General features: G+C 43.8%; 1 protein-coding gene across 1 annotated transcript; it reads right to left on the bottom strand.

Annotated features, from left to right (window-relative positions):
• Nucleotides 1-13: 13 nt before the first annotated feature.
• Nucleotides 14-17,971, bottom strand: TICRR (TOPBP1 interacting checkpoint and replication regulator). The gene is made up of 22 exons (XM_014251350.2): nt 17,299-17,971; nt 16,470-16,725; nt 15,652-15,893; nt 15,147-15,390; nt 14,486-14,621; nt 13,640-13,782; nt 12,723-12,935; nt 11,964-12,112; nt 11,147-11,241; nt 10,695-10,788; nt 10,448-10,527; nt 9,888-10,124; nt 9,372-9,468; nt 9,086-9,158; nt 8,252-8,392; nt 7,681-7,771; nt 7,095-7,156; nt 5,462-5,617; nt 4,573-4,730; nt 2,079-4,374; nt 768-872; nt 14-427 (listed from the first exon to the last, which is right to left on the bottom strand). Exons 1-22 carry the CDS (start codon nt 17,944-17,946, stop codon nt 309-311), a joined length of 5,835 nt encoding a protein of 1,944 aa, XP_014106825.2. The 5' UTR covers nt 17,947-17,971; the 3' UTR covers nt 14-308.
• Nucleotides 17,972-18,846: the final 875 nt, after the last annotated feature.

The following is an 18,846-nucleotide window of genomic DNA, read 5'->3' as shown; positions in this document are numbered from 1 at the left end:
AAAGGACACAATGAAAATTCATACCAGTTTATTTTACAAAAATCCTGTAGAAAAGTGACAATTCTCCCTCTTGAGCTGGGACCTTCACTGCAGAAGCTTCCACTAGCAGAAAGACCAATCTATGCTTTGAATGGATGGAAGAAACCATAGATTTTTAAAATGGTCCTTATTTCTAATGCCATGTGCTTACATCCAGTCTCCTACCAACACAAGGCAGCTCAAGTCAAGCACCAAATACTGGTCTTTGTTAAAATGTGTGTTGTACAGCTGGGATAATACAGTTTCCCATGCTGGCCTGGCTCCAAACTTCAGCTTAGCAGGTTTTTCCGTGAGTAAGTCCTGCTAAAGCGATGCCTCCTGGAAGCCATGACACGGAATGGAGACAGCTCCTGGTTGGCAGTGATTTGGACAGCATCAGATTCCTCTTCTACAAAAACAGAAAGAATACATGAAAGCCACAGTCTACCAGAATTCACTGGTGATTCCAAGAAGCCAAATACCATGTGGAGACAAGAACTGGAAGTTGCACTTCCCACATAGCTACTCTCTCTTCATTGCTACCTCTCCTTCCAAACTTCCCAGTCCATGCCAAGTTTCTTGTAAGCATGTGAGATTGAGACACTGAACACAGCAGTGGCAGATACAGTCACAGGTTTTCTGCCCAAAGCCCAACCCCCAGCACAGCATGATTTTGTTCTTATTAGCTGGAGGCAAGCAGAGAGCACAGCCAGTCTGCTTGAGCCCAGCCTTTCCTCTCTTGTGCTTACCTTGAATATGCTTTTTCTGAGCCGATGGTGGGGACAGCAGTGGAGACTGGGTCAGGGCTAGAAGGCTGCTGGCAAAAAGTCCCCTCGTCAAGGATGGAATGGAGCCTGGAGAAGCACAGTGAGATGCTGCAGCAAATCCACTCAACTCAAATGTTAAGTCTCACACACAGCCTTAAAGTTACCTCAAAACTGACATCAGTATCAGTGATATTTTGAGTTTACCTGAAACAAACTCTAGGCTGTCACAGCAGTGTTTTAGCATTTGAGAAAGGTAAACAGCAGTCTAGAATCAGCTCTTAGCACATTTAATTTTCTTAGCTGGCTTAGCAGAAAAATCACTTCACTTGTATTAAACACAGGTATTTCACATGTCCTGAAAGAAAACTGTTACAACCACAATAATCTAGAAATACAAACACAAGGTCTGTAGGTACAGAAAGTCCCTTACAGGACCATCTTAAGGCTAAGCACTGCTATTATTTCATGCCCTGAATATGGATTAATGTTGCTTCAAGGTTTGGCCTTTTTTCTGTGCTAATGTTGAGTAAGACACTGCTTCTGTATACAAATCTTTCCTTGCAAGAGAAAAGAGACACCAAAGCTTAGTGCAATGACTACAGAACAACACCTGCCACGGCGCCCTGTAATTTCTACAACAATACTGGATTAAGTATTTGAAATTCAAAAGGCCTTGTTTACAGAGCTGAACAGCCTGTTTCACCAAGGTTAGCTGAATCGTCTGTACCCACAGCAAAAGCAAAGAGGCAGCTTAAACCCATATACCTCCCAATACATCATTGCTAGCAAGGGAATAATTTCTGGTAGCACTTTCAACAGACCCACCACCATGGGCAGAGACAACTGGAGCAACAGTGAACACAAACATCCACAGGACTAACCCTGCCAAGGCTCCAGTCTGAAGCACTCAAGCAGCTAAGCTTTACACTTAAGATTGTTGGCTTCAGAGCTGGATGCTGGGCAGAAGCCAGTGGCATCAACACAAACCTGAACAAATCACCAGCTGGATGCAACTGGGATCCTCTCTCATCAAGTTCTCAAACTTTCCTTTTAGTTCCTCCAGCCTCCTGCTCTTTCATATTTCTCTGATCTCTCTTCCATCATTAATACTCCTCCAAACCAGTCTGCCTATCCAAATAATTATCTTCCATGTCATCTACAAGCCACTCCCCTTTCACCTCACTATCCCTCAGCATAATTACACAGAAAACAATCACATTCTTGTTTTAGTCTAAGCCCCATTTTTAACCACATGTGAATTTCAACTGAGTGACTTTCATGCCATTTAATTACCTGACAAAAGGAAGACATCATCATCCCCAAGACTACCGTGCTGCTTCAGTGTTTTGAGAGCACATGCTCCTGGTTTGTCAGAAAGTACAGAGTCTGTCCTTGATTTACTTCTGTTGCCCTCATCTGTGGAAAAGCTAGTGAAATCCAAGCTGCCCCTATCAGCATGTGATCTCTTGGCACTGTGATTCTCCTCCTTTTCTGGTGATAGGCAAGTAAAGACCCGTTTCTGAGATTTTAAGCCAAAAGTTCCCATGGCAGAGTCCTCATCAGCCCTCAGTTCAGAGTCACTAGGAGATGCCTGATCCTGGAGCCTGCAAATCCCTTCCAGTTCAAATTCCCCAAGAGTATTTGTTACTTTGCTGCTGTAGTGTTCTGAGATCCTCATCGCTCTCTCTCTGCCTGCTGACACCCGTGTCTGATCATCAGCATTCCTCTCACTCTGACCACAGCTCCCATTAGCAGTGCTGCCTGCTGCTCTCTTCCTCCGAGGCCAGTCATTGATGGCATCAGGTGTAGCCTTCCCTTTCTGCTTTGGAGAAGGTGTCCGGAGAACTCCCGCTTCCAAAGGGAAGGGAGAGGTGACAGTAGAGGCACAGTTTGTTGGGGTGTATGACTGGCATATGTAGGTCTGTCCTGCGCCTTTCCCAGGTGTGCTATGGAAAGAACGGCAGCAGGATGGAGAAACACAGGCAGCTGCTAGTTTTCCTGGGTGCTTGCTGCACCAGGTCATAGCAAAATCACTGAAGGAGCTTTCTCCTCCCCTGGGTTTGCTGGCACTTGCTTCAGGTTGAACTTCCAACGATGAGCAAGAGCCAATTTTCTTAATGCGAAGCTTGGGCAGGCCTGAAGCTTGCATTTCAATTTCCACTTCATACGTCGGCGAGCTGGCAGAAAGAAGTTTGTGATGACTTTCAGGAGTTGAGAGCTTGGCTACAAACTGAGGCTCTCCCATGCGTGCCGCAGCCTCCCGCTGCCTCCTGTCTGCAGTGCAGCGTAAGGAATAGGCAGGAGGAGACTTCTGCAGAGGAGGCAAAGTATTCAGGGAAAATCTGGAGCGTTTCTTGAGATTTGGAGCCTTCAGTCCCATATATTCTTCCCTCAGTGGAGTTCTTGCTTCCAAGTCATCACTAACTGTTTGCAAATCACTTAGGAAGGACTCACAGGTGTTTGCACTGCAGTTCTCCCCCTTAAGTGATGGCTCGAAGTCTCTCTCAGCATTCTGACCATGTTCCTGCCCTGCAGCAAAACGCTTTGGAGACAAATGGTTTTCCACGTTTTCCAAGTCCTCCCTTGAAGGAGACTTTTGAGGCACTCTATCCATCTGTTTATTTTTCTCCAATACAGAAGTATTTTCAGTAACTTGGGACTGATGAAGCTGAAGGCTTTCTACAGAACAGTAATCACCATTATCATGACGACTGTCCTCATTTTTTGTAATTGTTGCACATGTGAGGCTCTCTCCTCTAGAACCTGCTTCATGTTTGGCCTGCTTCGATGTGTGAAGCAGAGACTTAAGTGAAGTGCCAGTAATACCTGAAATCTTTTGAGAAGATGGTGTAGATGCACCAGGTTCCCAGTCAGACTCCCCTGCCTGCGTGTGGGAAGCAGAGCAGTTTGTCACAGTGTTTGTGGAACTTTCACGGAGTGGAGAACTGCAGAGAGGCTCTGGCCTCACAGCAAGTTGAGGTATTTCTGTACTCAGTGGGCTGGTACATAACTTTGAACCTCGATCTTCGAGTTTCCTGGGTGTCCTTTTACATGCTTGAGAGAACTGATCTAACTGCACCTGAATTTCCTTTGTGAGGATTTGCCTCCGAGCACTAACTGGAGATGCTAATTTTGAGAGATATCTTGAGGAACGTCTTGGAGTCTGAAGCTCTGTAAAACAACTTTCTTGAGTGGCAGAGGGGGAATAAGAAGCAGCTGGATTTGAATCTGTTGGAGGTAATACAGAGGCATTAAGCCCTATGAACCCTTCATGTTTTGGTGTTTGCAAGCCAGGCTCTTTGAAAGGAGGGGAAAGTGTTAGTGCTGCACAACAGTCCTCAGCAGTTACTGGCAGTAAGTGAACCCTCTTGCTGTCAGATAGCGCAGATGGAGACTTGACCCTTTGTGCAGGATGAGAAAAGTATTTTCCCAAACATTTAGCTACAGGCTGCTTAGCTGCTGAATTTTTGCCAGGTGTCTTCTCCAGCTTCTGTGGTGTCCTGTGGACAATGCGAGGCGATCTCCTTGGGACCTTACTGGCAGAATTTAGTGGCTTCTGGGAAAATTTATGAGGTATTTTTCTAGGAGTCTGCAGAGGAAAAATAGTAAATTCAAGAATCATGTTTGCTCTAGGAGTATTATCTATCCAACTTCATATTTACTTCCCAAGATTTGAAACATAAGAAACCAATTGGATGAGACTTAAGGAACACTAAATTTAAGATGTTGATGAATGGAGGAGAAAATGAGGATGGGAAGAAAGAGAAAGGGAGGTAACTGTTTGTACCTGACATGAGGGGAGCTCCTCTAAGTTTAAGGAATCTTTTCTTGTTCTCCTCCTTCCAGGTGAATGCTTCACTGCAGGACTACACATGTCAATGACTGCACCAAAGAAAAACCTCTTTGGAGTCTGGACAGGGGGGCCCTCTGAATGCTGGTTAAGGCCTATAAATAGGAACAGTACAATTTAACTAATACAAAGTAACATGCCACAATTATCTGAATCACATCAGACGTGTGGAAAAGCAGTATAAAAGCTCATATCCCTGGCATGTTCCTTTCTAGCCAAATGTTAAAGCTTCACCAGAATTATTGTTGTTTCCCATTATGAAATTAATATCCATCTCCTTGTGCTCCAATGGTAAAAAAGGGTACAAAATACCTCGGCCTCTTATTCTATTTATAGCTTGTAGCTTTAGATAGTTCTGGTTCATGACTAAGGATTCTAATAAGTAGAATATAAAGAACTAAGTGTCACCATTTTTAGCTGATAATCCTACTGAGAAAGCCTGCAAAGAAGATCCCATCAGTCATTGCTTTATGCTGCCACTGAGTAGACTGAAAGTAAGCTATAGGATTTCTGTCCCATATTTCACAAGGATTTCACTGCATTTAAGGAATGCAGACTGACAATCAGTGGTATTCTGTTAGATGGGCCTGACTGGTTTGTTAAGTTGGCAGTGAATTCATCATAGAAATAGCTGCATTACCACCCTCAAAATTCAGATTACCAATTAAAAAATAATTACTGAGGATGAATTTCTGTCTACAGAAGGTATTACATGACAGCTCTTAGCTTCTTAGTCTCTTATAGAGCCAAATCAAATCAAACTCGGAGCTATCCATGCCAGCTTTATAGATCAGCAGTATCAGTCTGTTCAAATCCCACTTAGTACCTTCTACATTCTGCAGTTTACAGCTCTCCTTTTCTTGTCCCTGGTGGAGGTGCTGTGAATTTTTTGAGCTGGGCTGTGCAGTGGAATAGAAAGCACCAGAGCAGGTCCTATTTAAAGACAGCTGTTTGATGCGTGGGCTTCTTCTCAAACCTGCTTCTGAAAAGGCAAGGACATTGGTGATTGAGCCTTCTTTCCCCCTCAGCAATGGGCACGTCATCAGGAACAGTTCACAACTGCAAGGAGCATACTCTCAGAAGAAACTTCTCTACACACACCTATCTCACCCAGGAAGGCAAGCAGGTGAAGAAAAAAGGTTCAGTTTTCTTGAAGAATTGGACTATTTATGCATACAAATCTCCTTCTAAAGTATGATGCCTCTCCTCTAACTCATGATTATTCTCATTCTGTAGGAGTAAAACGGGCTCGCGGTGGGAGACTTCCCTAAGCCAGGCTGCTCTTGGGATAAGCAGTTTATTATTTAGGTAGAAGAGATCTGTTTACACTGCCAGCCACAGCGTTAAACATGATCAAGGAGAGAGAGTGGAAAGAGGGGCTGAGAGCATGAGAGCAGTAGGCAATTAAGGGGGTAGAGAGAGGGGGGCAGGAGGGAGGAAGTTAAGAAAGATTAGAGAGGTTAAGAGCCGTAAGAGGTTAAGAGAAGTTAAGAGAGTAAGAGGTAAAGAGAGTGCAGTTCTTGTTACAATACGTTATATCTTTTTCTATGGTGAATATTCTAATTCCCAGTACCCAAGCAGTACGTGACACACATTCTAAAGAATTTACATATAGCCTATAAGAACTACTACATTACCATACACTGTTACATTTTAAACTCTAAAAGCTACTCTTCAAATTCTTCTCTTGCTGCTTCGACCTTTGGATTCACTGTCAGCAGAAGGGTATTGTTCAATCAACAGGGATTCTCCTTCAGCTGGCTAGGCTATTGTTCTTTGGTTATATAGTAACTAACACAGTATCCTATGTCTCAAAGCTAGTTTGCATTTTTATTTCGATTATAGGTTTCATATTTTCAGAATCTTTTGCTAAACAATCATATTTATAAGGTTTACCTGTTTCATCTTCTCCAACATCATTCCTCTTTAGCAATTATATGGAAAGAAATGCTAGAAAAGCCATGTTCAATGCAAGTTACATCCAAGTTAAAAGATGGGTTAATGCTTGTCTTTTTTTGCTAGCAATTTCATTTTCCTGCTTGCCCAGACATGCTGGTTTTTTCTTCCCTTCTGGGGAAAAGGAACAGCAGTAGCCAACATGAGACACTCCTGAGAGCCAGGTGGCTGTCTGTTACAGCAGAAACCAGAGCAGGGTCACAGCACAACATGGTGAAGCTACATTAAAAATAAGCATGTGCTGGTTTGACAGTAATTATAGCAACTCCAAATCTTCTTCACCCTTCAAGTCCTTCACGTTTTTTCTTTTAAAAGACTTACTATCTACCTCTCTTTTTTAACTTCTACTGTACAGAGCTGTTAAAGCAGTGAGCAGCAAGTGGTTCTGTGAGAACAGTGTAACACTTTTGGACTGACTTCTCATGAATTAGCCAAATCAAAGCACACTCATCTTATGAGCTCCGATACAGCCAAACCACTTTTAATGAAAAATCAGTGCTTACCATATATGGCCTTCTCTGGAGATTCTTCTACGACACCAGTGTCACAACCTGGATCAGAAGACCTTGAGAAACAACAGACGTTTTGGGCTCAGCATACTGAACACATTTACAGGAACAGAACTTGCCACAGAAACTGAATAGCAGTGCTCTATTCTACACCAATATATTGCTTTGTGGGCTACTCTAAGTGAGCAATTAGTGAGTACTTTGCCTCCTATTGACATGTAATAAAGTATGGGGAGCTCCCTAGATGTACAGGTAACACTTCTATATGAAAGAAAATGCTACAATTCAGCCTGGAGTCCACAAAATACAGCAAGAGCCTTTTCTTCAGAAGCCCTTGAATCTGGAACTGAACCCAAAAAGACATTAGCTGCAGGAATTAAAGCAGCCTGACTTACATGATGAAGCAAACAGTATTTCCCCACTTAAGCAATGGCATTTAGCCTCCACTGGTCCTCTTACTGCCTTAAGTGAAGATTATCTTTGACCACAACGATACCTGGTAATTCTGTTCACAGCCATTAATTAGGCATCCATTAATTAGACAGCCAATACTTACTGAAGAAATTCAGAAAGAACTCACCGGCCTTTGATCTGCTTGTGTAGGAGTCTCCTGGACACCTGCTTATGTAGTGGTGTTTCTGAAACTCTCTTGGTCAATAACTTGCGATGATCTAAAAATCATGCAAGAGCTATAACATCACACAATATAAAGTACTTGGAACAAATAAATACAGTTTTGTACAGGCATAAGCTTAAGAATGACAGTCAATACAGAATCTCTGTGCTGTCTCCCAGCACTCACAAGCTATCATTATTTCAGTCCAGTGTCAACAACTCCTTCCCACTCCCTCAATATTACTAACAGTACCATGTCAGACATAGTTAACCTACTGAGATAATTTCACTTTATTTCACAGATCCTTTTTTAACCAAGCTATTTTAACTTTAATTTTCTTCATGAGATGTAAAGAGTTCCAGTAAAAACAGGTTTCAGTTTCAATACCATCATTATTCACCCTCCAAACACCACTGCAATGACCTCCTTTTGTCCTTTATAAAAAACAGGTCATAATTGTTTCATAGAACTGGGAATGCAAAAATAGGAATTTTAGTAAAAGCTCTTCCACAACAATCCAACATGTACAACATACCTTTGTTGCCCTCACTGGTGCATTTGTATTTTAGGCCTTCCACAGCAGATACTGACTGGCTTCTAAGCATCTTTTTCAGCGACCTTTTTGATGGTGAAAGTACCTCTTCATTGAAGAGATTCCTCCTTACTTTTGTAACCTCTGTGAGGCAAGAAAAGCAATAAAAGATCAGATTACAAGGAAAAGCAGAAGTAAAAAAAGAAAGAAAAAAGAAATACAAAGGTAATTTTGTCAGGCCACTAGGGATAGAACAATATACCAGCATGGAAAGACACCTTTTTAGAGGCTAAAAAGCTTTGAAAAGTTGGTTTTTTTCTGCTACTGGAACATGTCCTCCTCTAAATCCATTCCAACCTTCTTTTCTGAATTTGTATTATTTGCATTTTTCCAGCAATAAGCTACAAGCAGATGCCATAGCAGAAAAAGCAGTCAGTGTCCCACGTGGAATATTAGGTGCACTACAAAATCTCAACCAAAGCACATCTTGGTTCAGACAACACATGTGAGATTTATTTTTATGAAGTATTTGTGGGGATATATCCTATTTTCAGATATAGTTCATTCTTGTCCCCATTTTCTTTTCAGGACAGAGAAGATGGAAATAATTTCAAGAGTCAAGGTTTTCTTTTGAGGACACGAAATTTAAGTGTTCTGCGTCTAAGTACGCAGAATACCGCATACTTTTTTCCCCTCAAAGTTTTTGCAGAACTCAGCAAAACTTCCTTCAGATTTCCAGCATGCCTCAGCATAATTTCATCATGGCTCAGTAAAATTTACAGGGACAACATGTGCTGAGGATGCACCTTTCCATGAACAAGCCAGAAGTCAATATACCTTGCACTGCCTCTTTCTGCAACAAAGGCATCTGCTGGGACTTCTCAGTGGCAAGGTAAGAACGCAAGCTCTCCTGAAACAAAGAAATCAGCCTCAGCAGCAGTGCAATGTTATGCTTAAGTGTGAATATTAACTATAAGCTCTGAACCACACATTATTTCAATTTCTCCTTCAAAACAATTTGATCTCTGTACAGCTGATACATGGCACACTTACTAAGGGAATACAGAGCAAGAATTTTTGCAGTCAAGAATCACAACTCACAATCCTTCTGCAAGAGTTTTACCTTTCTGATGGGGTTCTTGGCTACCTTGGGAATCTCAATTTGACGCAAGTTCTGCGGTGCTTCTGTCATGCTCCTGTGTCTGGCCAACACATTTTTCCTTTAGAAAATACATAAAAATTAAGTTAAAATAAAATAAAAAGCACAGTTAACAACCTACTGACAATTAAACTTAGATTTGACTCGAGATATAGGTAGTGTATACCTAAATTCAAATTGCAAACTGAGTTGATACCTCACTTACTGTAACACTGGGATATGATTTGCAATATAAAAAGCTATTCCTAAGGTTGGTATTGGAATTCATTCACAATTTGCTAATATGAACACAGATTTCCCCAACACAGAGATCTCCAGTAAATCACTTTAACAATATTGATCAGCTATTGCACAGCATAACGTGCTTTTGGTCTCATGGAAGATGCTCCTGAAAAGTACTTTTGCATAAGATACAAATACAAAATCAAGATTGTATTTTTTATAGTTAACAAAAAGCTGCCTCCTGTTTGGAATTACTACCTTCTCTTTTTGGCAGATCTGGTGCGCAGCTCCTCCAGCTGATCACTCTCAGTGCAAAGAGCGCTGGGAGTTAAGACAGATGATAAAGAGGGAGGAAGGCCTGGAGATTTGCTATCCAGAGTCATGGAGTCATCACTGAAGAAGTCTGAAGGCAGAACAGATGCCAGCTTCGGAGGTATTTGAGTACCCAGACCATAATAAATATCTCCAAGGGTCTTCGGTACAGAATTCATATACCTGGAGCACCAGAGAGAACCCATATGAAACACATCCCTCCTCAAAACTGTTGGTATTTCAAATCCAAGGTGTGAACTAAATCGTTACTCTTACACATCAACTTACAAACAACAAACTGAATAGCAACTGGGTTTTTTAATTTACTTGCTTGTCAGCTACCTTTTCTTTAACCAAAATATAAGTGTAATAAAGAGAACACGTCTAAATTTCTGAGAATTACAAAGATGCAGTAAATCAAAGCTGTTGATTGCTCTCTACTCACAGACAACATCCGACCCAAACCACAGGCCCCAGCAACACATAAGTCATGCTGAAGAACTTACAATTCTAGTATTTCCTCTAGAAACTTTGTAAGATAGGCTGGGTCTTCAGTCAGACATAAAATGCGCAGCATATCTGTCACCTGGAAGAGAAAGCCAGGTGGCAAAATGGATTAAGGTGTGACAGCTGCAGCACCAGATATTTTAGTGTAAAATATAATGTGTTAGTGTAAAATCAAAGGAAAAGCAGGTTCCAGGTCTGCATTTCTAGTGCCATGCAGAAACACAACCTGGTTTGTACTTTCCTTACCTCTTCTAACAGCTGCTCCATTTCCTCAGCATTGCTTTGCAGCGAAGGGCACTGAAGGCACAACTCAAGGCGCAAAAATACCTGAAGTCGGCACCTAAGGAAACAAGTAATTATCCACCACCTCTTTTTCTAATGGAAACAGCAGATTTACTGCAAAAGGTGTGCTCAAAAAAGCAATGGGAAGGGAAGTGGTTCCTTTTGACAGCAAAATTTAGTTAGCGTTTCATTTTGGTGGCAAGGGAGATGCCTCATTCCAGATATAGGCTGCAGTGCTTATCACACAACACGGGTATATTTGCATTTAATGAAATGATTTTACTGCAACCAGAGACTCCCCTTGAAATATTTGCCCCATGTAAATACTTTTCCAGTTGTACAAAAAAGCCACCATTAAAAACTGCTAACCAACTCCACAATATCTTAGAAGCTGAAGTAAATACAGTGTCTCATACTCTCTGACTTTGGTCTCCTTCTGTGAGCCATGCTGTTGTCTGAGCATTTTGCTGGTCTTCAGGAGATGGTTTCTGACTCTTCCCACACACGCCATCTGCAGACACATAATGAGAGCAAGAACTTCAAAACTGTTCCCTTCCACAGGGCAGGTCCCCCAGTTATCCCCCCCAGTCTTTTGGGTCGTATATTCGGATACAGTTCAGTTTTTTTCCTTTTCTTTCAAGGAAAGGAATTATGTTTCCTTTCAGTAGCAAAGTTATGACACAACAACTTGGAGCTTGAAATCACAGAGGTCTCTTGCTCACAGTTTCAGGCTTTCTTCACTCTGGATCCACTTTGGATTTGTCTCTCATGGTGTTTTTGTTAAATTAATCACAGGTTTACCAGTTTTGGTTTCAGATTGTTGTAAACCTATAAATAGTGCTAAAGATTGTAAGAAATACCTTGAACAATTTCTCTTTCCTTGCAAAGCCAGGCCTAGATTTGCCATGTAATGCATAACAAAAGAAGCATCTTCTTTAAAATACAGTTTGCAAGAATGTATTTTTTGAAATTAGACTTTGTGAGGAGGTCAATGTAAAGAAAAGATGTCTTGCAACATTTAGCAAAGTTGTAAACTGATACATGAACAGGATTTTCCTACATTTTTTACAAGCATTTAGTTTTTCACTATTGAGTCCTCACAGATAGAAGCAGTCAGTGACCATGGAGTAACTCCACATACAATTTCTGGAAATATGAAGGAAAGGTAGCCCAAAATAGTAAAAATTCTAACTTCCAGATCAGTAACAACCCTGCCCATATGCTCTTACCTACCTCTTTCTCTTTGACACCTTGTATTTTCAAGAACCTTTTAATGGCCACAATCATATTCTGAGCACACACAGACGAGGGAATTCCCTCAGCAACAGCCTTCTGGTAGCTTGCAGCCAAGTGGGACTGCAGCTCCTCCTCTGTTTGGAAGTCTGCAAGGAAATGGTCTCTGTTAACTAAATGCATGTTCACCACATCTCACTGATAAAATACTCAGCCCAGCTGAAGAAGGGAACAGAGGAGGTAATAATAAATATTTCCTCCAGCAGTGATGCATCCAGACCACAGCACAATAACAGAGGCAGTCCCAGGTCCAGGCTCATGATACATTATAAGCTAAATCAATCCTATAATCAACAAAGTCTGCTTAAGGTCAGCAAACTAAATGCCTTTTATTTCTGCCTAATTAGTAAGCAGGACTACATTTCCAGTTATACCCTGATAAATGCTTCCCTCTATTTCTTTAGGTTAAAAAAATTTAAAAAGTAAATCCTTATTACTTTTTTCAGATGGATACAAGGCAATAAACTAACCCCAAAAACAGCTGCAACACTAGTTTGTAAAGAATCAGAAACTAAATGGCAGAAGGGTGGGAAAAAATGTCTACTCTTTGTCATGCTGAAGATACAGAAACTCGAACACTGATCTGCTCCTTGGTACTGAATACTCCATTCCATAAAAATCCTCTATGACTGCTATATCAGGATATCAAGAGTTCATATGGGATGTATCAGGACAGAAAGATAACAACTTAACACACACCAATTGGTATTTGAAGTACTTTTGCCTTTCCTTCCACCTTTTCATCCAATCTTTTTGCTGAAGGCTTCTGTGGAACCTTCTCATTCACTGCTGGTGGCACAGCATCAGGTTGAAACTTCTGAGCTTTTACATTCAGTCTTGCTACATTGAGCATCTGCAGGGATCTGGGCATGGTCTTCATCTTCTGCCTGACTGGAGTTCGGGGAACCCCACCTGAAATGCCACAAGAGAGAGTTCTACCATCAGCACACTGGGGCAGGAACTCCATCCAAGGTAGAGAACAGCACGAAATTCTGTATTACTGTGAACTTGGTAACCTCCTAGAGGAAAACATGGCCCCAAAAGATTGGTATTTCTTCATGAAATCAACATATAGGCAATGTAGCAGGCAGCTACTTCTTCTAATAAAAAGCCAGATGCATATTGCTCTGCACAAGAACTTACACAAGTTTAATCAGAAGTTATATATATAGGCAGCAGAAATAGTCACGGAAATAGAAACAGCTAACAGAGCAGGACTTACAGATACATAAGGCTAGGGTACGGTCAACTCTGGTTAGTGTAGAGAAAAGCATTGATTAAACTTTTCTAGAAGAAAGTGTTTTATTTCTCTAATTAGAACACAATTGAGTGGTTGTAATATTTACTAGTAGCTGGAACAATCCCTGTTTCAACAGCTAATTAAACTGCAGTGCTCTACATGCTGCTTTTAACAGCTCTGTCAGTCCCTGCACAGCCTTGAATTACAATAATTTGGGTTCTACTACAGGACAAACCTAATACTAATAAGTAAATGAGATTGTCCCTAAATAAAAAAAACAAATCTAAAGCATGGTATTACTTAGAGCACAGATCTCTGGGGTTCATGCACCGTCTTTTATTGACAACACGCACACATAATCCCAAAGTATACATACGTCTTCTTTTGTTATTTCCTGGTCCAGCTGCAGCAGAGGTTTCATTGAATTTTCTCTGGTACAGCTCAGATAGACTTTCTGAGAGCTCCACATTACATTGGTCTGCATCAGCCCTCCTGTTAGCACCAGGAACCTGCAGGAGCCTATATGAAAGAACAGTACCATTACCAAAAAAGGGTGGGAGTAGGAGGCATATCCCTTCTTCCCATGGACAGAAACAAGGCTTTTCTAGGTTCCAGTCTGCAGCAATATAGTGCAAGTAGTACACATTAGTAACTCTCCCAGCACTTGTTCCCCAACACACTTAGGAGATGCAGAAAACCCAAACCATCTTAAAATGCTGGAAACAAGCATTACATTAATGTACAACTGATATGGCACTGACGTGTACCACAAAACTAAATGAGCAGCTTTGTGCTTTCTAAACTACCCTGCATTAGGCTCTTTTGTTTCCCTCAGCATGCTCTTTGAAGAAAGCAAGCCGATTCATTCCAAATAACCATCAACTGCACACAACCACATCTTCAGTATCTTGCACTGGATCTTACCATCCCATAAAAGCTGAAATTTGTTATTTCCCAAGTAGCTTAAGGTCATTTTAAGTGACCTTTATAACTCCTGAAACTACCAAGATTTTAATCCATGCAAACAGATACCCAAACATCCTGTTCCAAATTTCTTTTGTCTATATACCCCACCAAGAGATAAGCCACCAGTAAACTAAGTACAGAAATAAAAGCAGTAGAGAAGCACTTAATTCTAGAACTCTTAGCAATGCTACAGCCATACTCCCTTAATAGGAAGCAGAAATCCTTGATTATTGCTCAGAGACATTCAGAAAAATACCTGAATGACTCCATCAGATCTGAGCTTGCTCCACAAGCATTGGATGCAGGATACCATGCTTCCAGTACTGAAGGATGCCAGCCTGCTGTATGGGACAGTTCCCGCTGGACCCACTCTGACACTGGAATTTCTTCTTCTGTAAGCAGACACACACATACACAAAAATTAGAAAAGCTGAACTAAGTGGCAGAAGGTCCCAGCCTTCACAGAAGCTCTAACACAGAGGTTTGCAAATCTTTGATCCTGGAGAGACAATTTCATAGCCAATACATCAGAAGATGAGAAGATTCACTCTAACACAAAACACACATGTAAAAGCAGCCTCCTTGCTGCTATCCCACCCAAAGGCTTTACTGGCCCATGTGACGCATTTTAAGAAGCCTCCTTCTAAAAGCATGCTCTCAGGCACACGTAGCCATGCTTTATCTGCAAGCTAATGGAAACTAACACTCTGTCAATAAAACAAAGCTACACCCATAGAGACTCCTTTCTACATCACATCATAAGGCCTTAGCTACAGATGACACAACGAACAAGTCCCAGAAATGAGACTCAAGGAGAATTTCTCCTCAAGGAGGAAATCATTAATTTAGATTTTTTTTTCCACTGCAGATCTGGAGATGATCAAAAGATGGCGAGTTTTGCATTTCCTGACACTTACCCAGACTGGCCAGAGAATCTCCCACTGACATGTCAATTTTAGTCAACACACTATTCACGATTTCTGGCAGGTGAGTAGGACAGTTTTGGGAAGAGTCTTCCACTACAGCTCCTTCTAGGCTGCATCCCTGAATTTCAGCAGTCTTCTCAGGACCAAGCACAGTCAGAACTGCAGCATCCTCCGAAAGCGGCGACAGAACAGCAGTGCAGGGGCACCAAGTTTTAGACAGAGATACTTCAGCAATCTGCATTTTAAAAGGAAAAAAAAAAAAAAGGAAAAAGAGAAGAGTTTACATTATCTAGAAATACAGAGACCTAAGGAGCACAGATGCTTTACAAGCAGGTTATAGAGTTACATGATCTCAAAAAAATGTTCTGAATTTAGCTTCAAATGAGCAATTTGCAGTGCAGTGTCTATTACTGTCTTCACAACATGATACTGCCACCTCCTTTGTCACAGTTCATTTCAGAGCAGGTATAAGTTCAAGGCAAAGGGGAAGATTTACCATGTGCACTCCTTCAGCCACCAGACTCCTCAAGAGCTGATGGAACAGAGACCTGTTACATTCTCCCTGCCCAGCCTGCAAGCTCTGCAGTATCCAGCTCTCTGTGAGGAAGTGGCCAGCCTGTGCCAAGCTCCAACCCGTCAAGCTTCCTTTCAGGAAGATGCTGACTGGACACTGCAGTTGTCTTTGACTCATGGCAAGAGGTTCCAGGATCACAGTACAGCTTTCCTGCTTCTTTCCTCCTGTGCAAGGATAGGACAAAGAAAAAGTCTGAAAGCAAGTAAAAAAGATTTTTCCATCAAGGTGAAGAGACAAGTTCAATGTCCAAAAAGTGAGTCCCAAGATTAAACAGGGAATATATTCTACAGTAAGTGTGTTACAGAACTGACCTCCTTCCCATGTGCTCAAGGAGCTGAGTGATGGAAGCACCACTAAAGAAAGACCCCATGCATACTGCATGCTGCTTTACAGCTAATCTATTTTCTTTGGAAGGGGCTTTTAATATGTTCTTATTTTAGCTAAATTGAACAATTGTATGAGAAAAGGGAGTGCACCTCTATAAGGTGGGACCAGGAAAGAGCTCTTCATCCAAGCTTCTAGGAGCATGGCAAACTGAACAGGCTAAACCAGAAACATGGGCTCACAGTTGTCTTATCAGAAGAAGCAGAGCACAAACTTCAAAAAAACCAAACACCTAGGTTTTTAAATATCTGAAGTTACTTCTACACACAGTACTTACAAAGGAAGCTCATCAAGGACCCTGCATGAGAGATCAGTTACTACCATGCACATCTATATTTTTCTTTTTTTTCTATTACCAGGCATGCTGAAAAACAATGTTCCTTCTTGCTGGGGAAACACTGATCGATACAGGGATGGCCTGGAGAACAAACAGTTCAAAGTCGCATCCAGAGGCAGAAGCCTGGCCCAAGGCACAGCCTGTGGCACTGGGAACCCAGGAGCAGCATCTGCCCCGGGGTGCACCAGGGCTTCAGCTGGCAAAATGGTGCCTCCCATCTGACAGATCACTTCAAACATTGTCCAGTAGCCACCATGATCTGGGCATTCGATCAGCTGAAATAAAAGTAATAGATTGGTTTCAAGGTTGGCATTGAGAGAGCTTTCACGCAAATAAATAAAGATTGCACTTTTTCAAAAAAAGCTGGCATGTGAAACGTATCCATAGCATCTAAACACGGTGCTTTCTGAGTTTTTTTTATGGACTTTATCAGCCTTCGTAGGAACCTAACAAAGTAAATACTATTTCCAGTGAATTAAAACCTAGCAATCGTGTCACACCATTTTTTTTATCTGGTATTTTTAAAGTATTTTTTTTAAATCTGGTATGGTTCACACCTGAACTATCAGGCTGCTTATCTGCAATTCTGAACAGCTGTAACACCCCTCTAAGTCAAAGCACAAGACATCCCATCAATAAACACTGTACAGCTACTCCACTGTAGATGTATCTCAGTCTCCACGTGGATGATTCCATTCCAGATTTCAGTCCCTTGCTGAAGATAAAGTGGCAGTAAGTGAACCTTGGCGTGGTTCCCTACTACCCAAAGATTACTTAGACCAGAAAGCAGAGTGGCAGATGTCCCGCTAGTGCTCACAGCTGAAAGCTGTGCTGTGTAACCTCGTTACCTGAGCCCAGTCGGCAGTGTCCACCCAGAACAGGGTGATTTTCTGTTCCACAAGCAACTCCTGGACACTCTTGGGCAGGAGTTTCTCCGCCAGCTCCTGCGCCGTGGGCGGCTCTCCAGGGGAGGAGGGGGCGTCGTTTCCCGACACGAACTGCCGGAGCTCCCTCCGCGAGTGCGGGCAGGGGGAGAACAGGAACACGGCGTTCACGAAACCCTCGGGCGGCGCCTCCGGGGGCTCCTGGGCGGCCAGCCCCGTCCTGCGGCTCCTGCGGGGCGGCTTGGCGGGGGACGCGATCTCCGGGCGGTCCCACTGGAAGTCGAGCAGCGTCTCCTTGAGCCCGCTGTGCGTGAGGGCAGCACGCGGCGCGGGGCCGGGCAGGGAGGCGGGGGCCCGTGTTCCGAGCCGCTCCGCCAGCTCCTCCTCGAACCGCTCCCAGGCGCGGGGCCCCGGCGGGCGGAACCCGCCGCCCCGTGAGGCTCCGCCGCGGCCGCCGAGCGAGTCAAAGAAGCGGAAAGCCCAGCGGAGGCGGGAGAGGCCGAAGCGGCAGCCCAGGAGGGTGAGGAGGCGGAGGGCGCCACGCTGGAGCCGCTCGCGGCGCGCGGGGCCTGCGGTATCCAGCAGGAACACGACGCTGTGCGAGCACGACATGGCGCAGGCCCCTCACACCGCCATGGCCATCGCCCGCCCGGTACGGCCGCTCGCGCCCTCGCCTAGCGCGGGCCCCCATTGGCTGCCGCTGAGCGCCCGCCGCGCCCACTTCCCGCTCCTCGCTCTCCCATTGGCGGAGAGCTGCCAGCGGGAGGGCGGAGCGACGCGGCGGAGAGAGGGGTGCTCACCGCTGATTGGCTGGCCGCGCGGCGAGCGCTGCCATCCCATTGGCGGGAGGCAGTGACGAAGGGCGGGCGGAGCCAGCGCGCGCCGATTGGGCGCCGCCACCGATTTAAAATTTAATGCGCGCGTGGCGGCGACGTCATTGGATGTGCGGTGTGACGTCACCGGGGCGGCGGTGGCAGTGCTGGCCGGGCGGGATCCCGGGCCCGAGCCGCGACCCCGGCCCGGTCCTGCCCACCCGGCACCCGGGCAGGCTCCTCCAGTGCCGCTAGAGGTCCGCGCCTGCCCGCCCAGCGGCACCTCCCCATCCCCTCTACCGCCCGCGGGCAGGAGGGACAGGGACAGCGGCAGACAGAACCTGCCCGGAGGGTCCTGCCGACACGGCATCCTCCTCCCCCAGCCTCCCTGGAGAACAGCAGGGACAGCCCCGGGCCTGTATGGGTTAAATTCAGATTCAAATTCAGATTACATATTACAAAAAAAGAAAAAAATACTGTTGGAGTGGTCAAGCATTGAAATAGGTTGGGCAGGGAAATGGTGAAGTCGCCATCCCTGGAGGTGTCCAAGAGGCATCTGGATCTGGCACTGGGTGATGTGGTTTAGGGGGTTACAGTGATAATGATCTGTTGATGGCCAGATTTGATTGTAAAGATCCCTTCCAAACTTGACGATTCCATGAAAAGGTGTAGGGTCAGGGCACCTGGACAGGGGCTGACG

This window comes from Pseudopodoces humilis, chromosome 16 (genome assembly GCF_049639895.1).
Source record: "Pseudopodoces humilis isolate 2021_Gansu_Grassland_sample_001 chromosome 16, ASM4963989v1, whole genome shotgun sequence".
NCBI lineage: Eukaryota > Metazoa > Chordata > Aves > Passeriformes > Paridae > Pseudopodoces > Pseudopodoces humilis.
This window is presented reverse-complemented; position numbering and strand designations above follow the sequence as displayed.